Source organism: Coenobita brevimanus, chromosome 4 (genome assembly GCF_032717465.1).
Source record: "Coenobita brevimanus isolate Jiangsu-jjx chromosome 4, ASM3271746v2, whole genome shotgun sequence".
Classification (NCBI taxonomy): Eukaryota; Metazoa; Arthropoda; class Malacostraca; order Decapoda; family Coenobitidae; genus Coenobita; species Coenobita brevimanus.
This window is the reverse complement of record NC_136957.1, coordinates 2,382,450-2,395,980: the sequence shown is the minus strand read 5'-3', so window position 1 is coordinate 2,395,980 and position 13,531 is coordinate 2,382,450. Positions and strand designations below refer to the sequence as shown.

At 40.3% G+C, this 13,531-nt stretch overlaps 1 protein-coding gene across 1 annotated transcript in view; it reads left to right on the top strand.

Moving 5' to 3' along the window:
- The window catches only part of asp (microtubule assembly factor abnormal spindle), an 82,233-nt gene that overhangs the window by 48,085 nt on the left and 20,617 nt on the right, over window positions 1-13,531 (top strand). The window contains exons 16-17 of the mRNA XM_080268765.1: window positions 673-873; window positions 9,331-9,501. Coding sequence (XP_080124891.1) covers window positions 673-873; window positions 9,331-9,501 — 372 coding nt within the window. The remainder of the gene's footprint in view (window positions 1-672; window positions 874-9,330; window positions 9,502-13,531) is intronic.

The following is a 13,531-nucleotide window of genomic DNA, read 5'->3' as shown; positions in this document are numbered from 1 at the left end:
TATTATAGTCTTAGCACGCTGGTGAACACAAGGAAAATGACGCTTGGTGACATCACCTTTCCCGGCCAATGTATGCTCTGATTGGCTGTGACACCTTTCAGCTTCCCAGAATAATGGACCTCCCAAAACTCACAAATCATGCACATCTGTGGAAGGAGACTGTGCTAACATCAGTTCTCCGTACTAACTTTTTTTTCCTCCCTGAGTATTTTGAGTATCTACCATGCTAAAGGCAATTAGCTCTGAAGAAATGGTTGATCAGCACCCCCATGGAAACCGATGGGGATCCCACCCTGTCTGAAGCCTGCTCCTTGCAGAGATCTGCCACTGTGAAAATTTTCCTTTATGTAGGCCATTGCAGGGACCTGCTTCATCCTAGAGCAAAACTATGCCTCATTGTTTTTATGAAATGGATGAAAATGTGCACATGGTTAGTGGAGCCATAATTCTAGGGACTTGAATGGAGTATGAGTGATTGTTCCATTCCACTGGGAATGCTAGAGATAGATCGCTCACTTTATCTAACCATGTTCGCTGAATATTACCTCACCCCATCTTTACAGTAGGTAGGAAAAATGGGTCAAGATTGTGTGTGTGTATCTGTGTCTGTGTCTGTGTGTGCGCATGCATGCGTGGTTAGGATGCTGATGATTGTTTTGTCCTTTGGTGCAGGTGTCACAGCTTGATGGCATCCCCATCCTTATTCGTAGTAGTGATATGGTGAACACAATCCCTGACGAGAAACTGACAGCAACTTTCCTGGCTTACCTGTGTGCCCGCCTCCTTGACCTTAGCGCTGAGATGAAGGCAGCTCGGGTCATCCAGGTGGCATGGAGAAGATACCAAGCCAAGAAGAGACAGGAGCAATTCAAGGTAAAATATGGATAAACTCCTTCAGGACATTGCTTTAGGTATTTGGGTTTGTGTATAGCAAAGTGGAGTCAGGAAGAGATGAGCTCTTCATGGTAAAATATGGATAAAACTTTCAAGATTCATTGAGATGGGTGTTTGGGTTTGTGTATTGCCGAATGGAGTTAAGCAAGAAAGTCTGTGGGCCCTATCATTGGGTACAGTGAGTGAAGTTATCAGTAGCAGTTTGCTCTGTCATTTGCTGGGTCATGATACATACCCTGGGAGTTACAATGCACTTATCAGACCTTAACATCATAGTCTTATCATTGTACAGCACTGTTGCAGTACTGTATTTCTGTTTCGATGCAATACTTCAAAAACGTATAAACACACAGACACCATAGACATCCAGAACTTTCAACCAAATAGCTCCCCTCATGAACCACAACCAGACACCCACTCCTCAGAAACTACCCTACCTAGAGAGAGAGAGAGAGAGAGAGCAATACAAATGCACCTAGCTAGACTATGTATTTTCTGTGCCATAATCTCAGTAAGTATTGCAGAAGCACACATACTGGGTTTCTACTGTCATATGCTTTTTTTCTGTAATTCCTCTTAAAAATTTTCTTTAAATTTAGTGTAATACTTGTGTTTTATTTATATTTTCATAATTTGGTTAGCTATTGCAAAATAAGGTATATTTGATGTCTTCTGTCTTCTGCCTTTTTGTTTTCTTCATTTTTCTGTTTTCCTTGATAAGTATAGTAGTGTAATACTTGTGTTTTAGTGATAATAAGCTTCTAACCTGCACATGTTATCAGAAATATCGTGGTTCTTTTAACTTCGAAAGTGAATTGCTAGGCCTTAACTCATTGAGCCAGGGTATGTCATTTTTATTTCATTCATTTTTATCTCCTGACACTTTTATTTAACTCCATATAGGCTTTTTGAATGGAGGGGTTAGATACAGCCTTTTAAAAACATTCGGCATGATGGGTCTTTCCAAAGCTGAATAACGTTGTTTGGTAGCTACAAGAAAAAACTAATCTATACCTCACTTGGATTCAAGGAGTTAAAGTTTGGTAGCTACAAGAAAAAACTAATCTATACCTCACTTGGATTCAAGGAGTTAAAGGAGAGCTGGGATTCCTTATGATTTTTTATCAGCAGAAAGGAGCACCCTGTCAGTTTACTGTTAAACCTTACCCCCACTAACCTCTACGGACAGCTAACAAGGTCAATAGAATTCTATTGTGACAGTTGCCAAATGATTATATATAACTTTTCGAGGGTTAACACTTTCATTATGAAGTTTCATGCAGTGTGTGTATATGGTTACCACCTTGCATAGTAAAGGGTTTTCTGTACTCCAGGAAGCCATTTATCACTGTGCACTGGTTGGTAACCCCATAGTCAACAAATAGACTTACAATATCCAGTGGGTTAAGGTGCTCCAGCTAGATGTTGCCTGTAAGGGTTCAGATCCTAGAGGTAGTTGGAGCTTATTGCATACATAATGCTCTTCAGGGCATATGGGTGGTTCCCATGCCAAAAAAGTTTGGACTTAACTGCTTAGCTTGGAGTCCTACACTCCTGATGAGACAGTACATTATATGAGTAAGTGATGAGTGAAGACAGTACATTATATGAGTAAGTGATGAGTGATTGGATGAGTGTGGCTATATGCTCATTGTATAGAAGTCCACATAGAAGTATGATCTGACAGGTTATAGTACAGTGTTTAAAAAAAAAAAAATGCTCCATTGTACACAAATGGTATGAACATTTTCAGAACATATGGAAGTGTGATTCCCAAAACTATTTCTGTAAATGATGAATGGTGTTGGTAGGTGGTCACAAGTATCACACAGTACTTTTATGACTAGTGATATTTTGTCAGCAGAAGCTTATCATTATCATTATTCTCATTCATATGTATATAGATTTTCAACACTGGATGAAAACTAGAAGTAGCCACAGCATTAACCATCATCGCTCCTCATCAAAATGCATTCAGAATCTCAGGAACAAGGATGGTACACTATGAAGGAGATTTTTCTAAGTTTCCAAAGTACTGTACCATACCTTATTACACTGTGGTAGTTTCACCAGCAATTCATTCCATCATTTTCATGTTGAACTCTTCTTATTGTGATCTGTCAGAGCTATTTTCTGGTGTGACAAGATTTGTGTATGCTTGGAAAGTCTATCCAGGTTTTGCTTTCAAATTTTCTGATGTTTTTTTTTTTAAAGCCTGCATTGTGCCCTTTACTTATCAAATATAAAAAGGATACCATATTTCCTCTTGTGGAATCCCCGTATTCCGGTTCTCTGTGGTACAGCTGATGTTTTCTGTGGGCTGGAAGCTAAACCAAATGCATAGAATAAACTAATTACATCACAACAGTTGCTGGAAGCTGTTGGGAAAGAAGGCATGTGGGATGTGTAGTAATACTTGTAACAATATGAGCCTCAGCTTGGAATTGATTTTATGTACAGTTGCTCAGAAGAAAGATCACAGAGTGGCTGTACTTATGGCTGAATATTTCCTGCCTAAGAGTGATGATTGTTTGGCTAATTAGACACACTTCATTCTCATGTTAATACTTCCCAGGGTCACTGGTAGCCACCCATCTACAGTATTTCCAACTTACATTATGAATTGAGAGAGACAGAGTTAGATCTCAGTTTGAAAAACTCGTACACCAATACTAACTAATATCTGTGTATATATCCATGGCCAGTGCCTTAATCCCATAAGGGGTGGCCACAAACAAATTGCCTCCATATCACCCTGTCCTCTACCATTTTGCTGCTGTCCCCCCAGCTTACACCCCCCATCTTTCATATACCTCTCAGTATCTCTCCATCTCATCCTCAGTCTCACCCTTCATCTCACTCCCTCCACCATTGTACTAGTTGGTCTCACACTCCATCCTTTCCACATGGCCAAGCTGCCTCAGTGTATTTCTCCTAATGCTATCACACCCCCATCCACACCACACTGCCCCTTCACTTCTTCAGTTATCAGCCTGTCCCTCCATATAACTCCACATGCTTCTCTCAGATAACTCATTTCCTCTGCTCTCACTTGTATCTTTCCAAGAAGGTCCTAGTTTCGCGTCCATATGTTCAAGTGGGGCTCACAATACTGTCATGCAGTGACTTTTTTACTTCCCTGCTTACTTCCCTATTATCACTTTCACTGAACAGCAACCTTTCTCCCTTTTTGTACCCATTCAAGCACTTCATCTTACAAACTTACATCCCTACTCATCACACTGCCGAAGAACTTAAATCTATCTGTTGCCAGACATCTTTATTTCTTATGGGTGGCCACAAACACGTCGCCTGTCCCCTGCCAGTACCCCCCCCCCCCTCCCCACCAACCAGCTCACACACCCCTCATACATCTCCACTCCATCCCTCCATCACATCCTTGGCCTCTTCCTCCCTATTTTCCATTTCCTCACAGTCCAGCCTCACTGTGCCTTTAGTGACTTAATTTCTATCGAAGACCACAACTTTACTCTTCCCTACATTCACCTTTAGATTCTGTGCCTTACTAATATCTATGTATCTGTCTATAGCCAGACGCCATATTCCGGTAAGGGGTGGCCATTTGTCTTTGAGTTAGTTGTTATTAATATCAGAAACCGAGTATTCACAAGTCGTAAGTGAACGTACGAATAGGTAGGAACTGGAATACCATTGATGTACCAAATACTTAAAGTGAATTTTGTCACTAGTACCATTTTCATTAGCTCTTAAATATTGTTTTTAGTAGTTAGTAGTCATTGAAATAATAACTTCAGTGCATCTGAAAAAAGGGGGGAAGTGGGAATCCTGAAAGCTCATAAGTAAGGGAGCCACTGTATTATAAAAGTACAATATAATTTGTGGATACTGGATAGAAGGATGGTGAGGGTGATAATCATGATGCAGTTTATTGAAGTCAGTGAAGTAATACTCACCAAAGACTGTGTACCAGCGATATTCCTAACTAGTGTGTTCTTTGTGTATCTTTCAAAACAGAATGTAATGACTATCTGTAATAAAATTTAAATGTACAACTGTGTCTATGTTACCTTTTATTCATGTTTTGAAAGATGTCACAAAGCAGCACATAAACATCACAATATTCCCTTACCTTAACTTGGCCAAAATTTTCCATTCACAGTTCATTTCATGAAGCTGAGCATCAGAAAAAGATTTTGCTGCGGCTGTGCATACTATCTATAGCACTTCTTTGTGACTAGCATCATATAGTAGTGCTAATCTGTTGTTATATCTCAGCACTGAAGATGGAGAGATGACAGTTTTAGGCCAAGTTGGAGTACAAAAGGCATACTGTCCAGTACGTTAACATTTGGAGGCAGAAATATTTCAGAGAATATAAATGAGACTCTATCAGATATGTTTAGGTGAAGCTACAGAATGTGGTGAATGTTTTTGGCGTATCTGATAGAGCCAGGATGCCGGGGGCTAGAATGATGAGTGAATGGAAGCGTGGCCCATTGGATTGGGCAAATTTGAGACGCCTGGACATTGCTACTCCTCACCCTGCCGTAGGGTGGGAAAGGAGGTCCGTATGATGATAATGATAAATGAGAAGGAATAAGAAAGCTAAACAGTATGGGGAAACTTTTTTTTTTTTTTTTTTTTTTTTTTTTTTTTTTTAAATAAATAAATAAAAATGTTATGATTATTGTTGTCATCATTCAAGTTAGATGACCATGCTCTTATACATTATAAGTTGAGGAGTTCTGCAAAATGCTGTCATATCTTTTGCATGTTATACAGTATATAGAAAAAAGTCACTACTACAATCCCTGTTCTATGCAGGGATAATACTTGCCTTGCAATACCAGCATTGAGTAGTGGTCTCGGTATTCATCTGCCTGTACAAGAACGGTAGAGGTGGAAATGTAATGGTTAAAACAGAAAAAAATGAACCTTTGAGGGAGTCAGTGTTTGACCAGTATTTTCAACATCTAAAAGTACCCATCAGATGACCATCCTCATGTTGTTAGTGGCAACCAAATTGAAGAAGCATTAATTACCACTTTTTTTTTCTTTCTTTCTTTCTTTCTTTTTTTTTTCACAAAGTAGAAGGAACCACAGGCTGAAAGCCTTGAAGATTGTTCCCTCCAAGAAAAAACAAATAAAAACCAGAATTCAGCATCAATATTAAAGAGATGCAGGAGCATTCATTTTCCATAATATTGCTTAGAAATTTCATGGAGGAGGGATTTTCCTCCAGTCTCAGGGTACCATAAAATGGCCACTATACTGATCCTTAGGGATTAGAAATGAACTCTGTCCCAGTCTATCTATCTATCTATCTATAGCCCGACGCCCTAATCCCGCAAAGGGTGGCCGCAGACAAAACGCCTCCAGGTCACTCTGTCACCCACCATTTGACTCCCCTCCCCCCAACTCACCCCCCCCCTCCCTCATATACCTCTCAACTCCATCCCTCCACCTCATCCTCGGTCTACCCCTCCCTCTCCCTCCCTCCACCTCACCTACATACACCCTCTTAGTCAGTCTTTCATTCTCCATCCTCTCCACATGTCCAAACCACCTCAGTGTATTTCTCCTAATCTTTTCAACCACATCCACATCTACCCCACAACGTTCCTTCACTTCTTCATTCGTCAACCTGTCCCTCCACGTCACTCCACATGCTCCTCTCAAGTAACTCATTTCCACTGCTCTCACTCTTGACTTGTTCCCTTCTTGCAAGGTCCACGCCTCGCTTCCATACGTCAGGGTAGGGATCACAATACCATCATGCAGTGACTTCTTAACTTCCATACTCACCTCCCTATTTCTCATCACTGCTTTCAGTGTACCAACAACCTTCCTTCCCTGCTGTACCCTTTCATTTACTTCATCCCCCAAAGTTCCATCCTTACTCATCACACTACCCAAGTACTTGAATGCACTCATATTCTCCATATCCTCACCATCCAACCTCACTGCACACTCTGTGACTTCATTCCTCTCAAACACCATAACTTTACTTTTGTTTACATTAACTTTCAGCTTCCTCCTCCTACACACTGTCCCAAATTCATTCACCAAACCTTGCAACTCCCATTCATCTTCACTCAACAATACTGTATCATCAGCAAACAGCAACACCGGAAGCTTCCAAATCTCACCCTCATTCATTAGGGCCAGTACAGTCTGTAAACATGGAGTTGCACTGCTGTTCCAATCCATTTTGTAGTGTTACTGCAGCATAGCACTTGACAGGATGACCATACACGCACATAGTTTACTTTGTTGAATATTAACATGTGTTAGTGGATGGAACAATACGACTTTTCATCCTTACCATGTTCCTTGTTGTCATAAGAACTGGGCAGATAAAGTGAAGAGCACCATAATTGATTTTGAAAGATAATTAAGAGAAGGCAGTCCCAGTTCCATATTGCCATCATATGAGTTACAGGTATTTCACACTGTATGTGGTGGGCTGTCATATCTCAGTATGAAATCATTTATATTACTGAAAGAGAGAGAAGTATGATTAAATAGTAGTGGAGGGGATGGGAGAAAAGGCATATTAAGTGAAATGGAGGAATGATGTTGCTTGGTATGTTATGGAAAAAATAGCCAGATTTGCATTTAAGCTGAGACAAGATGCCATGGGATGTTTTAACACCCTGTACAAAATATTTGGATGTAAGGTCAGTCATTAAGATATTGAAAATGTGTAGGAAGCTCTCACATTAAGTCTTGGGTGTGTTTCAAAATATCATATCATAATTATACAGTTGGTATGGTTAATTGAATGAGTTGGGCTGATCAATTTTATAAGTAGCAAAAGAAAGTTGGGCTGATTTTCTGTGGTTTGCCATGGATTTAGTAGGAAAAAGAATAAAGAAAAGGAGAAAAACAAGAGGCAGTTGATATTGAGGACGTTGCAAAACCAAATGTTACCCGTCATTACCCTACCCATCATTAATCTGTGGCCTGTCATATGAGTTTGTTCCCTCATGTCATTGAATGTAGGGGAAAGTAAAGTTGTGGTGTTCAAGAGAAACGAAGTCACTGAATGCATAGTGAGGGAATGGAAAATGAGAGTGCATTTTGGTACTTGGGTATGGTAGTGTGACAAATAATGATGGAAGTTTGGAGGATGAAGTGCTTGAAAGGTTACAACAGGAAAGAAAGATTGCTGGTTTTATGAAAGCAGTGATAAGAAATAGAGAGGTGAGCCTGAAAATAAAAAAGTTGCTACATGACAGTACTGTATTGTGATTCCCACTCTAACATATGGAAGCGAAGCTTGGACCTTGTTGGAAGGACACAAGTCAAGAGTGAGAGCAATGGAAATAAGTTGAGAAAAGCATGTGGAATTACATGGAAAGACAGACTGACAAATGAGGAAGCGAAGGAGCAATGTGATGTGGATGTGACAGAAATTGTTAGGAGAAATACATACAGGTGGTTTGGCCATGTGGAGAGGATGGAGAGTGAGAGACTGACTAGGAGAGTTTATGTGAGTGAGTTGGAGGGTGGGGGAAACTGAGGATGAGATGGAGGGATGGAGTAGGGTATATGAGAGAGAAGGGTGTTAAGTTAGGGGAAGAGCAGCATACTGGCAGGGGACAGCAACATGGAGGCGATTTGTTTTTTGTCTCTCCTTATGGGATTGAGACTGCCCCCCACTCTTTTATATATATATATAAATATATATATATAAAATGCAAGACAAAAGGAACCAAAGGCCAGGAGCCTGCAAAATTGTTCCCTTCAAGAACAAAAAGCAAGGTAACAGAGCCAAATTCAAGATCTGCTCATTTCGAGATGACTGGACACACTGCATTTGAAAGACTGGAGATCATAGGCAGTAGGAAATACAGACAGAGGAAGACAGTTCCAGAGTTGACCTGTTGCATATATGAAGGACTGGGAGCGATGGTTAACTCATGCATTGTGGCTATAAATAGATAGATTTATCATTTTTGGTTCTGTGGCATAAAAGAATATTGGAACTCATTCCTCACTTAAAGTGTTGGAAGCATATATGCAGAACTTAAGCTGTTTCATTTAGCGTTACTTAGAAAACTGTATATTGTAATGAACAAACTACTGAGCTGGAGGTGTGCAGCTATCCAGCTTTCTTGCACAAATGATGACCAGCTTGCCTCAGATTTTGCGTCACTTTGTATGAGAAAGGTTATCTCATAGAGGAAACAAATTTGATGGTGTTCCTGCCATATGTATAGGCAAGTGCTGCTTTATGTGAAACATGCGTCTGGTTAACAATTGAGAGGTTAAAAATAAAGTAATAAATTCGACAAACAAATGTAAAGAACACATGCAACTTTAACTGAAGAAAAAGTAATAATTCATCAGTTTAGAATTAAACTACCTTAAAACAACTCCAGATGAGGACTGACTTTGCCAGTAGTAACTTACCCTCACCTCTGATCACTATCCACCACCACTCCATAGTTGGAGACAGAAGCTGCAGTGACCATACAGCAGTGGTGGCGGGCGCACTTGAGGGCGAGGCAACTTTCCCAGTACAACAGAGCCGCCGCGCTGCTCCAAGCCCACTGGCGCAGACACAGAGCACAAGCAACACTACGAAAACTCAGGGAGGAGAAGGAAATGGAGAGAAAGGTGGGTTTGACTGTTTTATTGCAGAGATGGAGTCTGGTATGTGAGGGCTTGAATTGTGAGTGAAAGGGAGTGTGACCCATTCAGATGGTCAAACTTTGGTTAGTGTCTCATTCTATCATTACCCCCACCCCCTAGCCCTGGACCCCACATCACCTCATTCTAGGATGAGAAAAGAAGAGTTTGGTTGATGATGATGATGATGGTGATGTATACCAAGTATGATTATAGCCAGTCACATTGATTCTGGGGAAGGTGGCCACAAAAATATCACCTTCACAATGCCACGTCCTCTGCCATTGGGTCATCTCTTCATCTCGCACCATTCTTATTCATATACTTGAAGGTGCTCACTTTCACTGTTTTCTGACTATACAATATATGAGAATTATATTGTGAGGATAAAATTTCAGTATGTGGGTATAGTTTGTCAATTTTAATACTCATAGCACTGAAACTGGTCACATAGGTGATACTGTTAAGATGTTTAAGAAGTGAGTGTAACAAAGCACAAATAAAAGAGAAAGTGGGAGAGAAGGCTTCAAGGAGAGTTGTTGTTGCGTAACCCCAATCTGTCTGGCTGAGCAGACCCATTAACAGCAGGCAAGCAACTGCCCCTACAGACTCCTTCAGGGATATCCCATACAGTGAACTTATGCTCCTTTGTAACATATAGTATCTCACCACAGCAAGGGGGGGCATAGTAGCTCAGTGGTAGAGCTTAGAGCTTGTAATCAGGGGTTTGCAGTTTCAAGCCGCGCCCGGGTCTACCGTTCTGGGAAAGGTAGCTCCCTCCTGTAACTTAGTGGGGCTCTATGACCTTTGATGTCTAGCTTGGGGAATTCATTTCTCCATTTCACCACAGCAGGGAGTGAGGGAGAGTGTAGAGGTTTAGTTCCCAGATGGACACCTCATTTGACTCTCACCACCAAGTTAAAGGCACCATAGTAGGTTCCACATCACCCCATTGTTTGGCTATATGGTTACCACCCAACATTGAAATTCATGTCCTGGGTTACAGGAAGTCATTAGATGTATCACTTGATGTAGAGCCACACACACACACACACAAAAAGTGTCAAGAAGGATGGGAGAGAAAGAGAGGAAGACAGACATATAAAGGAATGTTAAAGGTGAAGGAAGAAGTAGGCAGCACTACCTCAGATGAGTGGATGATGGTTGCCACCACCTACTTGCTGAAGAGTGCAAGACTGTAAAAAGGCTAATTTATCAATCCATGTAACATTATTGAGTAGATAACTTATGGCTTGATAGGCCATGATATCATCATCATCATCATCAGAGCAGGTTAAAAAATAATGAGTGTTTACCCAGAGCACCCAGGATTTATTATTATACTTTATACAATGCACTGGTAAGGCCTGCACGATATGCTTATGTTTTGTTTTTGGCATGCTTTTTTTTTTTTTTTTTTTTAATGGACTGATTGACCTTTTTTATTTTTTCCATTCTGACGTGGGACTGTTAGTGTGTTTTATTCTGATATTTTTCTCTTTGATTTTGTTGCATAATTTAATATCATTAATTTTTATTAAAATATAGTTGCTTGTCTGTTTGCTTGTGTGTGATAATGATCCTTGTATTTTTTTTTTTTTTTTTTTTTTTTTTTTTTTTTTTTTTGCACATGTTGACAGTGATGCTTTTATTGTAACTCCTTTATTCACCTGATGTATATTTCTATTTTGTGTTTGTTACCACCAGCGAGTTTTATTCAGCATAAGACAGAAATCACTTCAGGAGAAAAGATTACAGGTCAGCCTTTCAGTGTGATTGGGTTATTGGGTTACCTTCATGGAAAACTATCAGATAACAGGTGATCATATATTAAACATAGCAATCATATAAGCAAAATTAGTGATTATATATTAAAAATAAAAAAAAATAAAAAAAGTTTCATAGGAGATTGCAATTACTATACAGATATATGCAAATATGGCGATCAGTAAAAAAATAAAAATAAAAAATAAAAGTGCTAAAATGGTAAGGCTATGTAAGCCATTGATCACATGATGGTTTATTGTAAAATGAGGGTGGCCTGTGATTGGAGAATTTGTTTGTATCATGCAGGGTACAGTGGTTAGTATGGACATTAAGAGATCACCGTATTGCGAAAGTATTTTGCTGTCAACACTCATGTATGGGAGTGAAACCTGGGCAGAGAGTGACAGGAAGCGTACTAGGTTACAAGCTGTAGAAGATGCCTGACTCAGAACAGCTGAAGGTATGAGCAAGGTTGATGATATAAGTAACAGATACATTTTTTGTATTATGGAATGGAAGAAGAGCAGCAGGAATGATGTGCAGTTACTGAGGGGATTAAAAAAAAATACACTGAGATGTGTTAGGAGTGTAATGCTGTGTGATAGTGAGACCTGGGCAGTAAAGGAAGAGGATATTCGTAGTCTCAAACGTACAGAAGTGACAATGATTAGGTGGATGTGCAATGCGTCTTTGAATGTAAGGCCGGGGGGTAGCAAGGTTTACGATGGAAGAGTTGAGAGGAAGGATGAGACTGGAGTGTATTGGTCTTGTGATGAGGAGGGGTAGATTGAGATGGTTTGGGCATGTGGAGAGGTTGGAGGATGACAGTTGGGTGCAGAAGGTGAGAAGTGTGAATGTTGGGGATGGTGTTGCAAGAAGACCAAAAAAGTCTTTAGATGAAGTCAGTGTGTGTGACCTCAGGGATAAAGGACTGAGGAGGGAGGCTGCCAGAGATTGCGCAGCATGGAGAGCCACCACTGGGTGACCAAGGTTGTTGCATGCAAGCACATTGGAGTCTTTATAAGTGAACTGAAACGATGGTATAGACATGGAGCTACAGTACAAAGGATATGCATAGATACGGTGCCAAAGAAGTCTTTGAAAGCAAGTTTGAGCATATAGAGACACTGTATGAGGCACAGAAGAGGAGATTGGAGCAGTATACTGGTGAGACAGAAGGAAAAAGAATGGTTTAAGAGAGGGTGAGTGGCATGTGAGGAAAAAGAAACCTGGGGGCAAACTGTCACAGCTGTCCACTTTGGGAGATTCCTAAGAGGAAGCACTGGTGGTGATGATGACAGTCCTTGAACAGCGACAGGGTCAATGAAGGTTATACAGTAGACCCTTCACTATAATGAACCTCTGTATAACGGATTTTGGATTTAATGAATACCTTAGTCCACCAAACTTTTGTTGGCTATACCAAACAATGGTCCTTAAATGAGGCATATCATGTAGCCCTTCCAAACACCTCTGAGCCAACCAAACTGCTTTTTGGCTATACCAAACAATGGTAATTAAATGAAATGCATAATGTTGCCTGACCTATCCAATATTACCCTCTCCCCATTGTGACTGATGGGTTTTAATAACTGATTACAGTAATACTGTACTCATGAAGAAGTGCTATGACAAGGATGTGACACACCCTGCAAAAAGGGAAAATTATGGGCCAAGTTAGTGTAAAAAGGGTATAGTATTCACTTTTAGTACTGGAATATGATATTGGTAAATGGGTATAGTTTTCATTTTTAGCACTGTACAAATGATATTGTTCGCATTTACTTTCAGACATGTGCTTGAGTTCCCACCTAAAGAGAGGAGAGAACCCTTAACTTTAATGAACTTTAAGCTTTACTGAACCAGGCTCCCCCCCCCCCCATTTGTCTGTTATAGTGAGGGTCTACTGTATCTAACTCACCCAGTTTGAAAAGCCTTTATAAAGCTGAATAAAATCATCTGATGGTAGCATTAATGAATATAAAATACATCACTTGAGTGAAGGTGTTCGTCCATGCACTTGTTGTGTTCATGATCCTTCTGTACAGGGTGATCCACAAATAGCACTCCACTAGAAACTCATGTGACAGTATCTTTTGTGTTTTGGGGAGAGCTGTGGTTGTGGCAGTGGAAGTAGGAAGTGAATAAATAATGCAGGGTAGATGCTGGTAACACACAAAAAATCACCTGGCAGAGTGGAAGTGGAGCAGTATACAGTACATGATGGGCCACCCTGTATAATTTGAGTTGT